This window comes from Neopelma chrysocephalum, unplaced genomic scaffold (genome assembly GCF_003984885.1).
Source record: "Neopelma chrysocephalum unplaced genomic scaffold, ASM398488v2 Primary Assembly neopelma1_69, whole genome shotgun sequence".
Taxonomy (NCBI): Eukaryota; Metazoa; Chordata; class Aves; order Passeriformes; family Pipridae; genus Neopelma; species Neopelma chrysocephalum.
Genome location: NW_020897729.1, coordinates 12,271,554 through 12,291,136, shown reverse-complemented (window position 1 = coordinate 12,291,136; position 19,583 = coordinate 12,271,554). Strand labels below are relative to the sequence as shown.

Genomic DNA, 19,583 nt, shown 5'->3' with positions numbered 1-19,583 from the left:
GAACCCCTCTGCGGGGCCCCGGTACTGCCAGCGCGGCCCTCGCCGGGATACCCAGGCTCCGCCCGGGCCCCCTCTTCGGGGTATCCGGCCGTGCTAAGGGCCATGTGCGCTTTACCCGACAAGTGCTAATGGTGAAAGAACCTGTCTACAGCGGCAAGAACACCTATAGTTACAGACAGAATGTTTACAAGTTTGCAAAGATGCCAAGAAAATGAAGGAGGATGCAAAGGGCAAAGCATGATGTTGTCAGAATGTGCTTTTCTGAAGCTTTATGTTGTAATAAGAATCTGACTTGGAAAGTAGCAACTCTACTACTAAAGATAAAAAGCATATGGTACACTAACTTAGGCACAAATAGTCATGGTCAGTGATAATTAAAAACATTTATAACCTTGCAGAATACAGGCTTTTGAAACAATATTTTCATGTCACTTAAGTGAAACCACTCTGAAGTCTCTTACAGCTTCTCCCAAAAATTGTAATGGAATGAGCTGCAAGTCAAATAGATACATGCCGTAGCCAACAACAGATGAAGGAAACAGCATTTTTCTTCTTCACTAGGCTACTGTGAGAAAAAAAAAAAGAGAAGAAAAAAGAGAGTGAGTTTTAAAAGCTTCATTTTCTAAAAACTGCATACTCTCACACGGCATTCCAGGCTGCCATTCCATTCCATTAAATAACTGAAATATTTTCACAAAGTCACTGAGGCAGCCACTGCTATTCACTGAAATAAATGTTTTGCAAAACAGGGATTTATATAGCAGTCTTTTTGGACAAGCCTGGATGCTATATGAAAGCAAATGATATAGTTTCATCTAAAGATGCAGGTTGATGGTAAAAAAAAAACCAACAGAAAAACAACCAACCAAACCCACCACCACCAATAAAAGGAAACAAAATCCCAGCTTTTCACTAACTTATCCTTAAAACTTTGCCAATAAATTTTGTATAAAGATTATCATCAGGGCAAACTGTCCCAGCATTAAAATCTAATGTATCTGATATTTAAATTTGCCAGACCAACTTTGCCAGAGGCAAAAACAATAAAAGCAATCCCCAATTGTTAGGTTGATTTTTGACCAAATTTTCTTCTATGTGAATACATAATTGTTCTCTTTAGATTTATATAGATATTGCCATTGTCCTAGATAGTTTTAAGATGGCTTATTCCATCTTTTAGAAACCAATTTTAATTTCGGTCTACAAAGATCTTTCAAACAGAAGTGTAGTTTTCTATGCAAGACTTTTTCATTAAATTACTGATGCTTTTTTACAGATTCAGTTGCTCAAGATGGGGTTTAAAATCTGTCCATGTACCTCTTTTAGTCAGTGCAAATTTGCAGGTCTGAAATACTGAAATGAAATTTCTATTATAGTTTTTGCAATTAAAGCTATATACTTAGAAGGAAATAAGACAGGATTCTAGAAAACTATTAGATATTTTTTTTGAGGATAACAAAACATAGATCATTCTCCCATAAGGACTTGCACATTCATCAAAACCAATAGTGACAGAGAGCTCAGTTACAGTAATTTTTTAACAGAAGCTCTTCTGCAAATTGGACTGTTTCCTAACTATTAAGCAAAGCATAGAGCAGATTGAAGAGAATCCTACTCTTGGGCAAGCCAGGAGACCTGGGAATTGGAGTCTAACACTGAGCTTCCAATATCCACAGTTCCATGAAAGCTTAAAACAGAGAATGTCTGACAGTCAGAAACGCTAAGACTTGTACAGTTCACTGCTCTTTCTTTTACATATCACTTCAAGATTGCTGCATATTTGAACAGGAACAATTTTAAATATCAAAATCCTTTCAGAACAAATACTTTTTTCAGTCATTTATGTTTATCATCCCCATACTGTTTCCCTAACACCCCCCCACACCCCTGCAATTTTTCTTCTTTCATGCAAAGCTTGCAAGATTTTTGTTACCTTCTCTGGAATATACCAGAAACACAGACTAAATCATCTATAAAACAACAGCATATTGCAGTCTGGTTATTTTCCAATCTGACATGATCAATATGGCTGAGACCACAAATATCAGCACACGCCATATCCTATAAAAGGTTAGGTATAGCAGCTTAAGTCTTGGCTGTGTTCCTAAAAGGGCTGTATTTTCAGCATAAGGAGTTCAATATCTACAAACAAAAGTTTTGGCTATAGAACATGGTATACAGTTTTGTGCAGAATTCTAAACACCAAAGTACATGAGAAATAAACTTGATAAGCTTCAGTTAGGCAGCATTAAGGAATTTAAAAAATGTGCATTATGAGAGGCCCAAAAGAGCTTGTCTCTTTTAATTAATAGCAATTTCTTCATTTGAATTTTTACCCGTTCTCGTTATTAACAGCAAATCTGTAATTTGCTTTTCTTTGGGGAGACAGGAAGAAAGAGGAAAGAAGGGGGAAAAGAGGAAAGAAAGGGAGGGAAAAACCGCTATAAGTGGTAAGGCTGCTACTCGAGAAAACAACAGAGCTGGCTCACTTCAACTCTGGCCATCCAGCGGCACCTGTCCAACTGCCGGCCCCGCTCTGCCCGACGGGACCCCCGAGCCGCCAGAAGAACCCTTCCCGCCCCGGCGCGGCGCGGCCGCTTTCCCGCCTCGAGATCCCGCCCCGCCCGGCACCTCTCCAGCCCCGCCCCCGGACACGCCCCTGCACGTGCGGCAGCCACTCCCACCCCGCCGGGAGAAGAACGGCCCCACCAATCAGCGGTGCTCGCTCGCGCGCAGCCCGCGCGGGAAAGAGCCAACGGGGAGCCAGCGCCTGAAGCGAGGGGCCAATCAGCGATGGCCGCTCGCGCGTAGCCCGCGCGAGTAAGGGCCAATGAGGAGCCAGCGCTTGAGGCGAACGGTTCGAGGCCGTTAACGGCCGGCAGTTGGTACCGGTCGGTGGGCGTCGGCGGACGGGCTGTGGCGCAGCTGGAGTTCGTCAGCTTAGCAAAGCACCATGGTGGGAAACGGGATCCTAGCGGCTGGGGGGGAGGAAGGACGTTTGGGAGGGCTTCTGCTGTGGCAGTCGGGGGAATTTGTGACTCCACGTACTTCGGCGGGACTTGCAGGCAGTCTTTGCTTGAAGTCCCCGCGGTAGCACTAAGGCCGAAGGACTGGGGAGGAGGAGGGAAATCAGTGTAAAGGTTAATAGTTCAAGGAAGGCGAGGCACAGAAAGTGACCCGTGGCTAGCCAGGGATATGTGGAAGTGCAACGGAAGGCTGTTCGTAGCGAGCACCTCCCGTGCGGAGGGGCGAGAGGCAGACTGAAACCTGACCCAGGCGGCAGAGAGACAGCGGGAAAGAGCAGCCGGATCTTTCAGCCGTTTCTGGGCCTCCTTGGCGCGCGAAGCCGCAGAGGACACAGCGCGTGCTCCTGAGGGGGCGGCGGTGAGGGACGGGCGGGCGGCGCGTGCCGGGAGGAGCTGTTTGCTGGGCGCAGCCAATCAGAGGAGGGGGTGGTGAAGGGCCAATCAGAGGAGGGGGCGGGGCCGCCGGCGATGGAGGGCCAGTCGGAGGAGGGGGCGGGGCCGGCGGAGGGCGGACCGGCGGGGATGAGAATGGAGACAGCCGAGGGTACTGCGCTGGATGCAGCTGTCAAGAAAACGGGAAAGGGCAGCCCAGACACCTTGCTCTTTCTTTTCCAGCTCTGCTTTTTCCAAGATACACTGTAACAGTTAACTAGAAATGCAGCTTATTTCCATCTCGGGTGTAAGACAAAATTGAGGTATTGGGAGATTAAACATACATGGCAGTTGCTTAGAATCATAGAAGCTGGCTTAAAGTGGGCAGATGACATTTGATTGGGACTCTTGGAGAATTTCACATAAGAATACGTATGAAAAAAATACATTCAAATTGTCAGGGGCTAAATACCACTACGCTTATTATAAAGAAAAACGTACTGAGTGGTCCTGTGCAGGAAAGATTCTTACAACGGTTACCCAGTACGTGGTTTGGCAACAAGTCAAGGAAATTTGGGGATATTATATAAAGAAGTCTTCCAAAAGCTAAAAGAAGGTGAAAAAGAGACTAGGTTGAATATTAAAGATATATATGCAGCATCGTAAGGGATGATGAATCTTTATTCACCCTATGTGTTCATAGAGACTAGGTTGCCTTTAGAATCTTCCAATATTCTCAAAGTCAGTGCAGGTCAGCTAAGGTGAGTAGTGTCTTGCTAGCAACAGACAATATGTGTTCTCTTAAATTGTCACTCAAGAGAAACCAGGGAATATTGCAGCAGAGAAAGATCATGGAAAAATACAACCCACAGATAGGTAGTTATAATGAGAATAAAATCTAAAAGCAGGTAACTCCATGTCTTATTATTGTTGTGTTTTAACTTCGCAGCGTGAATGCATATCCATCCACGTTGGTCAGGCTGGTGTTCAGATTGGCAATGCATGTTGGGAATTGTATTGTCTTGAACATGGGATCCAGCCTGATGGTCAAGTGCCTAGTGATAATACTATGGGACGTGGAGATGATTCATTTAACACTTTCTTCAGTGAGACAGGAGCTGGTAAACATGTTCCGAGAGCAGTGTTTGTGGACCTAGAGCCAACCGTAGTTGGTACGTACCCAGCATTAAAGGTCTTCAGTGAAAAAGTCAGGATCCTTTATGGATTCCCTACTGTCTTTTTTTGTCTGTTAAGAACACTATAGATTTTAAAAGATGTGTGTCTGGATGCTGTTTTGACATTTGAGGTTATTGTTATTTGAAAGAAATTAAATACTGGCCTACAGGTACCTATTTGGAAAATGATAGAACTTTTCTATGATCTGGATAATCTTTCCAGACTGCTGCACTGCATCCAGAGTTCTGTTTGACTGTTGTCCAGTACCTTGTCTGTACCTGTAATGTAGTTTTCTGAGTGACCTCTGTGTTCCTCAAGTACAAATACTGCTTTGTGTGTGCTTGATGTTTACCCCTAAAAAAAGTGGCTGAAGTTGAGCCAACTGCTTAGACTAGTCAGACAAGCTGTGCATAGTCAGAGATGCTGTCTGCACTCTTTTGACACGTGCTTAGTGTGTTGTCACTAGGCAGCACACACAGAACTGAACAGATCAAATTTATGATGTGGTGTTTTGGGGTTTTTTGTAGATGAAGTACGTACAGGCACATACAGGCAGTTATTCCATCCTGAGCAGCTCATTACTGGGAAAGAAGATGCAGCCAATAATTATGCCAGAGGCCATTATACCATTGGAAAAGAGATTGTTGATCTAGTGCTAGACCGCATTCGCAAACTGGTAAGAATTCATGCTGCAAGCTAGTATTTAAAATAATTGATACAGCTCTATAGCTATCTATATTGATGGTTTTCTGGTTTTTTTTTCACTAAGAATTTTGTGCATACTTAATTGTTTAAAACAAAACGCAATAAACCTTTTATTTCCTTGCCTGTCCCACCCCCCCCCTTAAATAAAAATTCAGCCAGTTAAACCAGGACCTTTCAAGAAAGCTGGGTTTTTTATTATAACAATGTCAAACTAACAAACTTATGACAAATGCTTTTGAATTATTATTTTAATACTGATTTCTCCAAAACCATCACTAACTGGTTTTTTTCTCCCTTTTTTTTCCACTCCATTATAGGCTGATCTATGCACAGGGCTGCAAGGTTTCCTTATCTTTCATAGTTTTGGAGGAGGCACTGGTTCAGGGTTTGCTTCACTGCTTATGGAAAGGCTCTCTGTTGACTATGGCAAGAAATCTAAACTGGAGTTTGCAATTTATCCAGCACCACAAGTTTCCACTGCTGTAGTGGAACCCTACAACTCAATTCTAACTACCCACACAACATTAGAGCATTCAGACTGTGCCTTCATGGTAGATAATGAAGCCATTTATGATATATGTCGTCGTAACCTGGACATTGGCCGTCCTACTTACACAAATTTAAACCGATTAATTGGGCAAATTGTTTCATCCATCACAGCCTCGCTGCGTTTTGATGGAGCCCTTAATGTAGATCTGACAGAATTTCAAACTAACCTGGTTCCATACCCACGAATCCATTTCCCCTTGGTAACATATGCCCCCATCATCTCTGCTGAAAAAGCATATCATGAGCAGTTATCTGTGGCTGAAATTACCCACTCTTGCTTTGAACCAGCCAACCAGATGGTGAAATGTGACCCTCGCCATGGCAAGTACATGGCCTGCTGCATGTTATACAGAGGCGATGTCGTGCCCAAGGATGTCAATGCAGCCATTGCCACTATCAAGACTAAACGTACCATTCAGTTTGTGGATTGGTGCCCAACTGGATTCAAGGTATGTAGCTTTTTAAGTGCTCGATATCTGAATGATTAGGAATTGTGTAGTTCTCAGAGATAACAGTCACGCTAAAATATTGTAATGTCCCTGTTAAATATTTTGATAAAGTCCAGAATAACTATAAGCTATTTAATTTAATTGTAACTACGGTGATTTTTGATTGTTAACAGAAATGAGCCTTTAAACCTTAGCGCTCCTAAGGAAAGTTTTTATTTGTTGTCTTAAAGGTGGGCATTAACTATCAGCCTCCAACTGTGGTGCCAGGGGCTGACCTTGCCAAGGTGCAGCGGGCTGTGTGTATGCTGAGTAACACAACTGCTATTGCTGAAGCATGGGCTCGGCTCGACCACAAATTTGATCTCATGTATACTAAGCGTGCCTTTGTGCATTGGTATGTTGGGGAAGGGATGGAGGAAGGAGAATTTTCTGAAGCCCGGGAAGATCTGGCTGCCCTTGAGAAAGATTATGAAGAAGTTGGCCTAGACTCAGTAGAAGCAGAGGCTGAAGAAGGAGATGAATATTGAGAAAGCTAAAGCCTGGAAAAATTTATTTACCAAAAAAAAAAAGAATTGCATAACCCTGTTCACTTGTTTGTTTTTAAATAAAGTTTTCAAATGTGTTTTCAAATAAAGTTTTAAAGATTCTACCATCTCTGTTTTTTCTTCTTCACTTAATTAATGTGTGTATTCGCTAAGGAAGGACCATTTGAGATTACAGGTTTTGGTAGCAGATCTGTTACCTGCTTTAAAAGTGTGTTGTAATTTTCACATTCCTACGTTCACCCAGTAAAAAAAAAATCTAATGTCCTTTACAAATGAATAGAGCTTTAGTGACATGTGGAAGCAGTTCATTATAGGGCACTTGGCTTGTGAAAAACCACTGACCCACTTGGTGAGAGCATGGTCCCAGTAACACCAAGATCATGGGTTTGATCCCCGTACAGGCCATTTACTTAACAGTTAGACTGGATCCTTATGGGTCCCTTCCAACTCAGGATATTCTGTGAAATACACTTTCTTTGGTCCTGAATCTGGAAACTGAGACAAAACTAAGTTTTGTTTGGGGGGTTTTGTTGCTTTGGGTGTGGGTTGTACATTTGGTTGTTTTTTTTCTTGCCTACATGTTCTATAAAACCAGGAAAGAGAAAAGGGGCAACACATACTAAAGATACCAGAAGTGATTTCTTTTTTTCAGAAGTATTTGTAACTAGTATCCGTGGAGCATGCAGTGTATGCAGAGCGTGTGGAGTTATGAAGAAGGAACTGCATTTAAATACAAAAAATATTTGTGTTTGTATCTGGGAGACTGCAAGATGCCAGGTGTCAGCAGCCTGGGAGGTTACGCTCGCTGCTCGTCGGCGGCAGCTGCTCCGAGCCACGCCCATGGCAAATCCGCTTCGCACACGCACCTCCGACCCAAACAACTCCTGAGCCACCGTTCCCAGTCCCGTCTCACCTCAATGATCGCTTCCAACTTACCCTCCCGGTCGGGAGTTCCCGCAGTGCACGGCGCTGCTCTGCTATGGCAGAGCATGCCCGGGAGTGCTCATACAGCAACGGAGCCAGACTAAGGCCACGGAGACCCTCGTGCCAGGCCACCTGCCCCGGGGCGGCCGCACGCTGCCGGCGGAGCCGGGCCCCGCAGCCCGCCGGGGGAGGTGGCTCTGCCCGCTCTGCCGCCGCGGAAGTGCAGGCGCCGCCCCGAGAGGCCTCCGGGGCCGCACTCCGCTGCTGCGGGACCATGGTGCAGCTTTACAACTTGCACCCGTTCGGGTCGCAGCGAGTAGTGCCCTGTAAGCAGGAGCCGGCGCACTTCTGCTGCGGCCAGGACGTGCTGTTCGTGGCCAGCACGGCGGCCAGCTGCAGGGTAGAGGTGTTCGCCGTGCGCGACCAGGGCCGCTGCGAGCCCCTGGGCTCCTTCGCCACCCTGGGGCCCGTGCTGCGCATGGCGCACAGCTCGGCAGGTCAGTCCCGGCGGCCGCCGGCTCCGGCGGTGCGTGACTGGGGAGGCCGGGACGTGTCCGGCTCGAGTGCGGGAAGAGGCCCTGAGACTCCACCGGGCGGGGGGGGAGCGAGGCCGGGAGCGGGGGCCGGCGAGCGGCTCGGGTCCCGCCGTGGGAGGAGGGCCTGGCGCTCCCGCCCGGGGTGGGCTCGGGCGCGGCGGCTGGAGCGGGCCGGGCCGGGGGCCAGTGGGGAGGGCGCGGGCCGCGTCTCCCTTTGTTTGCCGTCTGCGTCCGCCCAGGGTAGGGTCAGTGCTGCCTCCCCTGCTTTTGTTTTATTGGGATTTTGTTTTCAGAGCACGGGGCGGGTGGTCGTTCCAGCCAATCCCACAGCTCTTCAGGAATCTGTTAGTCTATTGCTGTCCCTGGTCTGTAGAGAACAAAACGGCACTGGGGACGCAGGCTGGGGTGGGGGGGAGCAGGGGGGCTTGGTCTGCAAATACAACTCATATAGTGGATTCACTTACGAGTTATTCTAGATGTATAAGTCCTTTTTTTTAATGGTATGTTAAGTGTGTGCCACCCAGCAAAAAAAGTTGCACTCTGTATTTAATTTAGAGGAAAATTGGTGAAAACTGGTTTTGGAATTTTATGTATGAGTTGAGACTTTAAGATGTTCTTTGTAATGAACTACAGAAGGTAAAGAGCTCAAAAATTGTCATCTGTTCTGTAATGATATATCAGTATCACTGTTTTCTTTTAAGGAGACTATCTGGTGACAATTGAAGAAAAAAGCAAAGCAACTTTCCTAAGAGCATATACGAACTGGAGATGTATGTCTGCAGGGAGCTCTCGTGTGTGTGTTCGGATGGTTGGTCACAAGATGGAAGAGTCATACAGTGAAACCTTGAAAGAACAGATGTCAGTTGTTGAAATGCCGCTTTCAGACCCTCCACTGTGCATTTCATGTTGTCCCATAAATGGAGATCTTCTTGTGGGCTGCAAGAATAAACTAGTCATATTCTGTTTGAAATACCTGGTCATAAACCAGAATTTGACTGTGTTAGATTTTGAACGCTCCTTAATTTTGCACATTGATAATCTCATTCCTGCTGAAGTTGCATTTTGTGCCAGACATATAGCCATAACAACAGAGCTGGACGTTCTAATCCTGAAACTGGAACTGGTCCAGCAAAGTGCAGACAGGACAGAGCAATGTGCTCAGGGAGTCAGTGCACCAGAAAAGACTGTGGATGGAGGTAAGTGCAGAAATAATTTTTTTTTTGTATCTTTAAGAATCTGCTCGCTGATTCCTGTTATTCTGAAAGTAGGCTCAAACAAGGTCTTTGCCCTTCAGCACATATTTCTAGATCATCCTATGACTGTCAGCTGAATGTTCTAAGGCATGAAAAGTTGTACCAACCTGCAGTTGGAGGTAACAATTCAAATGAATATGCCATCATTCTGCACACTTTCAGGATAGTGCATCCTCTATAGATAGAGAATTAGGTCCCCGTTTCAGCATGCTACCATGGGCCAAACTAAAGTGGTAGTAGTTCAGTTTGCTATGTTCAGAAAAATTATTCTGTCAGTGTCACTGCCTAAATAACTGGCTTACACATTTGAGAGTGTTTCTGTGGCGATGCCTGTGTACTTTTGTAACTGTTAGTAGGCTCAGAACCTGCATAATCAAGCAAATTCTCCTGTTTCAGTCCTTTTTCTTATTCGGGGGCTTGCCTTAAAATCCTAGAAATCCCAGAAATAGATGTACTCAGTAGGTTTCATTCCTGTATATTGCAAGAAATCAATCCATATGTAATCAATTGTCAGTTCCCACCTTTCCAAAAGTTTACATATCAGGTGAACACCAACAAACTTCAGGAAAGTCCTTCGCTTATAAGTAAAGAAACTTAGAAGGATGGTCTTTTAGAAATGGAAACTGCACCTACAATAAGATTAAAAGGTAAATAAGACTTGTCACAGGGAAAATATAAATGGAATGTTCTTCACTGAGTGAAGATGGATCTTTTCTCAGATCATGGCATTCTGCCCCTAGTTGTTTTTATTACTAAAAACTAGATAGAAAAGTTCCAGTTTCTCTCTGAGTGTTGTTAGGATTTGCTTTCCAGAACTTAAGTGAGTTTAAGAGAACACAACTTTCTGTGATTGCTGCCTTTTCCTTCTCAAAACCTCTCCAGCCAAAAGACAACATTTTTTAATGACCAATCATTTGCAGCACATGTTGCTTTGGACTTGCTTTCTAATGAACAGTTTACATGAGGGTTTTTTTCAAAAATCTTGACTGCTAGGTATTCAGACTGCTGAGGCAATTAAGGAATTGTTCTTGTCTTCTAGCATGGCTGTTTTCAAAATCTCATGGTTTGAGGAAGCAAACGCTAGCTAAGTAGCTGTAATTGGAGTATTTAATTGATACTGTGTCATACCAGTTTCTTACTGCTGAATGGAATGGTTTGAACAATTATGATAACATTTTCATTGTTCAGGTGTGAAAGATGAAAGCCCTTCAACACATACTTTGCAGCTTGAATTAGATGAGTTCATCATATGTCAGAAGCCAGTGGAACTGCTTGGGGAAGAAAGTAAGCTATGTGAGATACCCATCACACTGGAATCCACAGAGTTACCTACTGAAGACACAAAGTGCTTCCAAGTGCGGTATCTGCTTTTCAGGTATTACAAATGTATTTTCCCCTTTATGGGTTAATTTACTACAAGAAACCAAAATGAGTTGTGGATTATGTCTTTTTGAAAGAAAACTGGTATTTTGACTTTTGGGGTTTTTATAAGGGTTAGGGTTTCTTTTGAACTGAGGAAATAATGGGATACCAAAGAAAGCCCTTTTTTAAATATATTGGAATATTTCACTTAGAAGGGATCTGCAACAATCATCTAGTCCAACTGCCTGACCACTTCTGAGCTGAGCTACTGGTAAAGCATAGTACTAAAGGCACAGTCCAAATGCCTCTTAAACAATCACAGGCCTGGAGCATTGACCACCTCTGTAGGAAGCCTGTTCCAGTGTTTCACCACTCTCTTGGTAAGAAAATGCTTCCTCATGTCAAGCCTGAAACTGCCCTGGCACAGCTTGGAGCCCTTCCCAGGTGTCCTATCCCAGGGAGAAGAGCTCAGCATCTCCCTCTCCAGGTCTCCTTCTCAGGAAGCTGATTTAATCTTCCTCTTCTATCAACGTTTTTATCAAAGACCGAGGAAGAATTGATGTCACAGTTCAGCAGGGAATTCCAAAGCAAAGCAGGGAAAAGGATGACACATAATAGGAAAGAAAAGTAGGATTGGAGGTGACATGATGTTACATACAGCTCAGTGGAATGAAAAGAGAGGGGGAAAAAAACATTAAATTGAGGTCCAAATCAATTGCAACATGTCTTCCAGTGATCTCAGACTTTGACATGCATCTTGCAGACAAGCAAAGAAAGAGGATTCTGGTTGCAGGAGCTCAAGATAGTTGTATCTAGCTGTGCCCTGTGCTTCTTGGCATTGCTATGCTAATGGCATTGCTAGTAGGATTGTGAATTGTTGTTGAGTGTTAAAACATGAGCTGTGCCTGTTCTAACCAGTGCCGTTTACTTGTCCAAAGTAGATCATCACAATCTCTCACTGTGGTCCCGTGTTGTTGTTTTGGATTTTTTTCTCTAGACGTTTTACACCCGACCAGTCGCCGTTTGGGTTTTGTGAAGAGACAAAGTTGCATTCTGTTCAACTGCTCCCTGTATATCAGACAGGTAAATGGCTACGTGGGAAGGCACAATGGGCTGTATCATAGGAGACTGTGAAAGGAAGGAGCTTCGTTGTATATCCTTTTTTGTACACTGTTTCTGTATGATTTGTTTTTCAAATTCCGATCTTTCCTCCCTTTTCCATGATTTAAACTGAGCTTCTGTTAAAAAAAAGTCTTTAAATTTCTCCAAGTTCCACATAAACCTTGAACTAAAATACCAATTCATCACACCAAAAGAGGAAGACTAAATCAACATTTATCAGTTCTCTACTGATTAATTTTGTGTTGCAAAACAGTCACTCTTTACATTGCATTAATAAAATTATCCTCAGTGTTTTAAGGTACTAGACTGCTACTTAGCCCACAGAGGAAATCAGGGTAGTAAACCTTAATAATCACTAAGATACAGGTTACCTTTCTGACAGGCTTTAATTGAAAGGGAAGGGATGAATGCAAATTTTAGGGGTTCACTAGCTCAAGCCCCAAAAGACCCATGGAAGAATTTAATGCTGTATGTTAGCAGTCAGGTAGAATCATAGAATATGCGAAGTTGGAAGGGACCCACGGGGATCACTGAATCCAGCTCCTGGCCCTGCACAGACACCCCAGCAATCCCACCTTGTCCCTGAGAGTGTTGTCCAACCACTCCTTGAGCTCTGGCAGGCTTGGGGCTGTGCCCACTGCCCTGGGGAGCCTGGTCAGTGCCCATCCATCCTCTGGGGGAAGAACCTTTGCCTGATGTCCGACCTGAACCTCCCCAGACACAATTTCAGGCCATTCCCTTAGGAACTGCATGTAGACTGCTATTAGGTCTCCCATCAGACTCCTCCAGGCTGAACAAAGCAAGTAACCTCAGCGACTCCTCGTATGGCTTCCCCTCCAGGCCTTTCACCATCTTAGTGGCCCTCCCTTGGTCTCTCTCTAATAACTTCATATAGTTCTTTTTACTAGCTACTAACAAAACCAGTCTGCAACTTGGGCAGGTTTGATAGTATCTTTTAGGCATCAGGCTTGCAATGGAATTGCCAGGTTTGGATTTATGAAGAATATAAAATGTCTTTCTTATTGTTACATCTAGGAAGCTCTTTGACAGCCTATGAGGAAACTGAGAACAAGAGAGAACTACTGAGTCTCTTTTGCTTTTTCTCTTTACCTCATGTTGGATATCTCTACTCTATTGGGAAGGTAGTAGAAGTAATTTCTACTTATCAGTATTCAGAGAAGTCAGAGCAGGCAGTCCTTACTCCACAGTTCCTGCACGTCATTACAAGGTACTAAGTTTATGATTTTGCTGATACTATTACTATGTTTCTCTATGCTGCTGCCCTTTTTTTTTTTCCCCTCTGATACATCCTTCATAGTCTGGAAATCTCTGGGCAGACTTATATGTTAGTCCAGTGGGCCCTCCTGCTTAGGCTTCAAAGCCCTTCAAAGGAAAAAGAGCTGATTCTCTGTAGTCTTGGCTACTTGATTTTTGCAAGTCTTAATTTCTTTCCTTCAGTTTTGCATTTTCATATTTCCCTCCAGTGAGAACCTGCAGTGTTTCACAGTGCGATGCAGTGCAGCAGCAGCTCGTGATGAGGATCCCTATATTGATACGACTGTGAAGGTGCACCTCTTGTTATCTCACTAAAACTGTTGGGGTAGTGGTATGGCACTTAATTGACTTAGTTTCCTTTTGAAATCCTGTTAGTTTGTGTTGGCTGAACCAATAAAGTAACATCAAAAATTAATATTTTACTTCTATCTATGGCATATTGTATTTTGATGGTCTACAGATGTCTCAATGAAACAGTCTGTTATTGCCATATTAAATTCTAGACCATGAGTAGAATGTTTTCAAAAACATCAGAAGCTATACAATCACTTCTTTTTTAAGCTAAATTCCATGCTTTTCCATATAAAACTGAATGAAGGGTGCAAAGTTTTCCCTTATTGTAGCTGATGATGTTTCTCCCTCTCTCAGGTGTCCTTGAAAAACCAGTTTTTGTAGGAGGAGTGTAGAAAATCAAACAAGTCTGCTACCACATACTTAGGGCATGCTTTTTAGGAGGAGGGCTTTTGATCCTTGGAGGTCTAAATTTTCCCCTTCCTTAAATGGCTTATCAGTAAAAATCTATTGAATTGTAAAGGTTGTGATATACATTAATAAGCGCAGTAGGAAAGGTAGATTGAGGTGTATTTTATGTTAGCATTTAAGGATTTCTGTTGAGCATACAGACAGCAGACATAAAGAATCCATAGGACAGTAGAAGTTTTATAAAATTTTCAAGAGCCAAACACGTATTCTCTGCTCTCCAGAGAGGTACTAGATAACTAATACAAACACGTGACACAATCTGTCCTGTCCATTCTCCAGTCTCAGCTTTCTGTGTTTTCACTGTGGGTTACATTCAAGTCCATCACAATTTCTCCAGTCAGCCAAATGCTGCCTCCTGCCTCCAGAGGAGGTTTGGAGGGGTGTGCAGGCTGCAGTCTCACACGGATTTTTTTTTTTTTTTACTCATTGTTAAATATTTCTTGTCATGCTTTTATGAGTATTTTTATTCTTGTTTAAGTGAAGCACTGAAAGTTAGGAAAGCCAAGGGAATGTTTTTAATGTCAGATCATTGTACAAAGGTTAGTTTTTTTCCTGATTTATTTAAAGACTCAAAGTACATACTAACTGAAATGACAAAACAATCCCTTTCCTTTATAGGCTTGTCCACCTGTTACACTGGATGTCTGCACATTAAGAATGCAGCTTTTTATAGGACCAAGAGCTATCTGTCATTTCAAAAACCATATAATTCTTTTGACTAAGGCAGACACAGAAGATATTACTGAAAGAAGAAGGCCTACAAGAAGGATGCTGTAAGGATTTGTGTCTTTTAGGGAGATGGTACTTACAGCTCTGTACAGTGCTGAATTTGTGGGTATTGCAGTTGGAGTGGTTCCTCTGTGGAAAAACTGTTTGAAATAATTCCATTCTTAGTGAATGAGAACAGAAATCAAGCTTTTTTTTTTCTTAATTCTATTGTATTAACTGATGCAGAAGAAATGAGAGTAGGATCACAGATGCTTGAAATCAACAAAATGTTAAAATAACATTACTAAGAATTTAACCAGAGAAGAAAAAAATATTTGTCTTGAGAAACAAAAATACTATGTAGAGTACCAAAGCTATAGGTTACAAAATGTGCTCTAGCACAAAATGAAAATGTCTTGTCTTTGGGGTTCTTTACAAGAAAAGTTACAAACATCACTACAGTTATCCATGACAAAAGTTAGATCAGACTTGGGCCCAAGTTACTCTTGTAGCATGTATGTAGCCAGAGGCATATGTTACTTTTTACCAATTTCCATGGGAACTGCTATTCCCCTTCTTTTTTGAGGGCTTTTCATAAAACATCTAAGGAGCTATTCTAAACAGCTATTCAGAAACCACATTTATTAAAATCAGTTCAAGTTAATTAACAAGAGTGGGACAGCTATAGTTGACTGAAGCAGTTATGTGAACCAGTATTTCCTAAAGCCTAGAGCAGACATTATTCAGGAGAAGATAAGTTCATTAGGGAGAATGCCTATTCAAAACACTGTAGTTTTCTTGACTAAAGCACATTTTCTTCTGCCAATTGTGTTGTTTCAAATATTCTGATTGGCATTTGAGGAAGATACTCTTTTTGCCTTCTGTAAAGGACATAGGTTGAACAAATACTGGGCTACTTAGCACCATAATTTGAAAATAAAGATGTAAATATCCCAGAACAGTTAAAACCAAAAAGCAGAACAAAAAGAGTCTGTGTTTTCCTGCGGTGTTTTTATGGGCATTACAGACCTAGCCAACGTGTGAGTAAATGCATTCTGATATTTCTTTACACAATATCTTGGCAAACACTTTGATAGAGCTGCAGCAGCAAACATGCAGTAAGTCCTTACAGAATGTATGTAAATACTTTAGCTAATTTAAAGTACTTAAATAGTCAAGGTCAGGTTGGATGGGGCCCTGGGCAGTCTGACCTGTTCCAGGGGGTGGCATCCCATGCTCATGACAGGGGGGTGGAACTCCATGATCTTTAAGGTCCCTTCCAAGCCAAGCCATTTGATTCCTGTAAGTATCTGACACTACCTGGTGTTAAGCACTGGAGAAGATGTAGTATACAGTTCTGATGATGTTCCTGGTGTATGAACATGCCTATCCCCATTTTGTTATTAGCTAAATTCACAGCTTAACTCTCCAGCATTTACTAGTGTGCAAACATACCTATTTATGCATTTGAATTATCAAATGAGTGGTGGTGTTTTGGCTGCATAGTGTTTATTTCAATACTGACAACTCAACTCTTTTCTTCCTCTAGTTCCAGAAAGGCTGACAGCATCAAATCCAGAACAAATTCTGAGTCAGAGCCTGGTTGGAATTTATATATTATAAACACTGTTTCAACCATTCAGCTTTACAGAGAAATGGTATTGCCCGACTCCTGCTTTTGTTGTTTGCTAACTAAAATAAGTACTGTTAATTAATCTCTGATGCATGCTATTGCTGAATATAATGTAATGTATTTCTCATGTATAGCCCATAATCTTATTTCAAATGGCTGCTTTCCTCATTAGAATTGCTCCTGTATATTCTTAATTTTTGCCAGTAGCTCAAGTATTTCCTGTGTCTGTTCTAGGTAGATTACAGTAGAACTTACGAAAACATTAAAACTGAGAGCTGCATCCATCTTTTAAGTGAGGCTCACTTACTGATCCGAGCAGCTATAATGGACCCTCATTTCCCTAAATCAGATGAGAAAGAAGAACTTCTAAGAGCGTTCAGAGAAAGTTGTGCATTCTTAGGAGACTGCTACAGCAGGTGTGTTTTAGATGTTGAACTGGTATAGGTGAGCTGTGTTTCCACTAATGTAACCTTAAAATGAAAATCCACGATTCTTTGCTGTTTTACATTAGTATTACATATGTAATATAAGTCTCTGTGTTTTACAAAAACAGCTTAATCTGGTCATCTCTTCAGTGTCTGGTTGTCTTTACTGTCATTAAACACAGAATGCAACCATTATGTGAATATGAACTATGAATATGCAGATAACTGATGTGTCTGTGACTTTGTTTGATGTATTGTTCTAGTTCTTACCAAGAGTGATGGCAAAAGTGTTGCCCTCAGTTGTTTTGTTAATTTTTTCCCTTCTTCTCTGTTGCCTACAGATTTGACACAAAGGATTACCACCTTGCTTTGCCATACTACAGAATGTCAGGTTTATCCATGACTGAAGTTTTAAAGAGACTAGTTTCAGAAGGTGATGAAATACAGACATATGAGAAAGGACTTATATTTTACTTAACTCACTCTCTTAATGAAGACTTGAATGAAGAATTAAGCAAGGTAGAAACAAGTTGGGGTTTTTTGTAATCTGTTGATTTAGTTCTGATTTTAAGAACTGTATATCCAATTTTAATCAAATTCCCATTGAAAATGATGAGCTGCTTATTTAGTTTCACAGTTATTTTTTTCACATTATTTTTATTTTCCCATTTTCACTGAAAAAATAGCAAGCAGCACTTGTGATGCTCTGGGCTGATTTCAAGCAATGTATTATGGATTTGGCTGTCATGATGCATGTTGGTAGTGATCTGTTACCCACTTGCACACAGAGACACTTCTGGTTTAGGAAAGCTCTGCCTCAAATTTCTTTCATCTCCCATTTCTGTAGCAAAACAAACTGTTTCTTTGAACATTGCCAAATTGTACAGTTTGGTAAAAACAATTCACTGTGGGGTTCTCCTAGCACCCCAGAATGTGGGTTGAATCACTACCAGTTAGTGATCCTTTATTTTTATTAGTAGGGAGGAGAGAGGCAGGAGAGGCACTGTGATTTGATAGCTAAGCTGTACTTGCCTGTTTAAAAAAAAAGGCCACCAAAACAACAACAAAACTGCACTACTTTCATATGCCATAGTAGACTGTATACCTGAAAAGGTCTCAACTGTCAAATGGCTTTTATTTCAATAGGAATCAGGAAATAAAATTCTCCAGATATTCTATCTCGCTGACCCCGTGCAGCTGCCTCATATCCTTTGCAGCCCCTGCATGAGAAATGTGTGTCCTTTGACAGCTGTGAAGTATCTTCAGAAAGTAGAAAAGATGATGCCATCAGTGGTCCTGACACTTACTAAGGCTTTTTTGGCTCTGAAAATGGGAGACCTGATAATGTATGAACATGAGATGGACACCTATAAAGAGGTAAAGTATGCTGAGAGCATGAGCTATTCACACTTTGCCAAAGCCCAGGTCAGTTGTTTGACTTGTAGTTGCATTTTACAGTAAAAGAAACTTTCAGTGACTTCTCTTCCTCCTGATGTGCTGTGTAGGCTCCACTGAATGTGTGCAATGGCAGTAGAATGGAGGGCTGGCACACACTGGGACTATACAGTTTACCCTGCAAGTAGGGTATTGTCTTGGCAAAGCCTTACCAAATAAGCAAAAGTTTTGAAGCTCTTAATTCTTGATAATTAAAATGCTGTTTACTGGGAGGTAACAAGCTCTGCAGAGCCAGTGCTCTTCAGCTGCCTGGCTTGTATAGCAGTATAGGGTTGTATAGTAGCATCTCTACACCCCTATACCTGAAATTAATATGTGATACAACCACGAAAACACCATCTCTATGGAAACAGTTGTTATGAAATTGCTCTTGAAGCAGTATATTCGTCCATTGTGCACACAAACTGAAATTTCAGTATACAATTTCACATGTTTCTTATGTGGCATCAAAGCACTTGACCCTTACTAAGACCAGATCAGAATCTACTTCAGTGCTATCAAAATAAGAATTCCTCATCAGTGGGGGGGGGAAATGTTAGTGGAGCTGTCTCTGCCATAGGTGTTCACATGTAGTTTTAGACTGAGATCAGTCTGTAAATTACTTCTTGGTAAGGTTGATCAGGACTGTGGAATATTCAAAGGTGACAGAGCTTGAAATACAGACTTTTTCTTAGAGTGAGACATTGGAAGTCTAAAAAGTTTTGAAATAAATGGATAGCTGTTCCAAAGTTAGATATCATACTTTGGTAGAAGAAGTCCTGGAGAGCTTTTAAAATCAGCAGTTTTTGAATTGCAAGGTGGGAACTGTGGGGAGCTCTTTCAAAAATTATATTCAGCATCATCTGCTTTTGCAGTGTGATCAAATGAAATTGCCATGTTGTGAGCAAACATACACATTCCACTGCATGGTTGTTATTTATAGAATAGAACAGAATTTATATATAGAAGGTGGCTGAGATATGGGTGTTGGGTTGTTTGGTTGGGTTTTCTTTCTTTCTTTTTAATCTGATCATATTAAATATGTTTTATTGCAGTTCACCTTTAAAGAAACATTTTGTTTCAAAGTAGAGGAAACTAACACTTAGAAAACTAAAGAAAGGAAAAATAGTTTGTATTCATAGCAGGGTGAAATCTGAATTTTCCTCCTAGGTCTGCCTTATATTTGTGTAATTAATTTAATTTCCTTAGGCATCATTTCTCCGCTGTCTTTAAAGTGGGAATAGCACCTTGTTATGGTTACCTTCAAAAGCACTCACATACCCAGAAACAACTTACTATTGCACAAAGCGCAGCACATTTTGATCGT

The 19,583-nt window shown here is 42.0% G+C and overlaps 2 protein-coding genes and 1 long non-coding RNA gene across 5 annotated transcripts in view; 2 read left to right on the top strand and 1 right to left on the bottom strand.

Moving 5' to 3' along the window:
* Positions 1 to 2,827: 2,827 nt before the first annotated feature.
* Positions 2,828 to 6,846, top strand: LOC113968707 (tubulin alpha-3 chain). Its single transcript, XM_027685490.1, has 5 exons — positions 2,828 to 2,956; positions 4,348 to 4,570; positions 5,102 to 5,250; positions 5,597 to 6,277; positions 6,508 to 6,846. Exons 1-5 carry the CDS (start codon positions 2,954 to 2,956, stop codon positions 6,802 to 6,804), a joined length of 1,353 nt encoding a protein of 450 aa, XP_027541291.1. The 5' UTR covers positions 2,828 to 2,953; the 3' UTR covers positions 6,805 to 6,846.
* Positions 6,847 to 7,590: 744 nt separating this feature from the next.
* The window catches only part of HPS3 (HPS3, biogenesis of lysosomal organelles complex 2 subunit 1), an 18,272-nt gene continuing 6,279 nt past the window's right edge, over positions 7,591 to 19,583 (top strand). Inside the window, exons 1-11 of one of the 2 annotated variants that reach the window (XM_027685487.1) lie at positions 7,591 to 8,243; positions 8,984 to 9,478; positions 10,724 to 10,910; positions 11,895 to 11,980; positions 13,055 to 13,247; positions 13,504 to 13,585; positions 14,675 to 14,829; positions 16,314 to 16,422; positions 16,632 to 16,813; positions 17,164 to 17,341; positions 17,969 to 18,199. In XM_027685487.1, coding sequence (XP_027541288.1) covers positions 7,802 to 8,243; positions 8,984 to 9,478; positions 10,724 to 10,910; positions 11,895 to 11,980; positions 13,055 to 13,247; positions 13,504 to 13,585; positions 14,675 to 14,829; positions 16,314 to 16,422; positions 16,632 to 16,813; positions 17,164 to 17,341; positions 17,969 to 18,199 — 2,340 coding nt within the window. In that variant the 5' untranslated portion in view covers positions 7,591 to 7,801. The remainder of the gene's footprint in view (positions 8,244 to 8,983; positions 9,479 to 10,723; positions 10,911 to 11,894; positions 11,981 to 13,054; positions 13,248 to 13,503; positions 13,586 to 14,674; positions 14,830 to 16,313; positions 16,423 to 16,631; positions 16,814 to 17,163; positions 17,342 to 17,968; positions 18,200 to 19,583) is intronic. The other variant, XM_027685486.1, reaches the window with a different exon arrangement.
* Positions 9,107 to 19,583, bottom strand: part of LOC113968712 — a 12,154-nt gene continuing 1,677 nt past the window's right edge. Inside the window, exon 3 of one of the 2 annotated variants that reach the window (XR_003534620.1) lies at positions 9,107 to 9,218. This is a non-coding gene — a long non-coding RNA (uncharacterized LOC113968712). Of the gene's footprint in view, positions 9,219 to 14,806; positions 14,915 to 19,583 lie in introns of those variants that run through there. The other variant, XR_003534619.1, reaches the window with a different exon arrangement.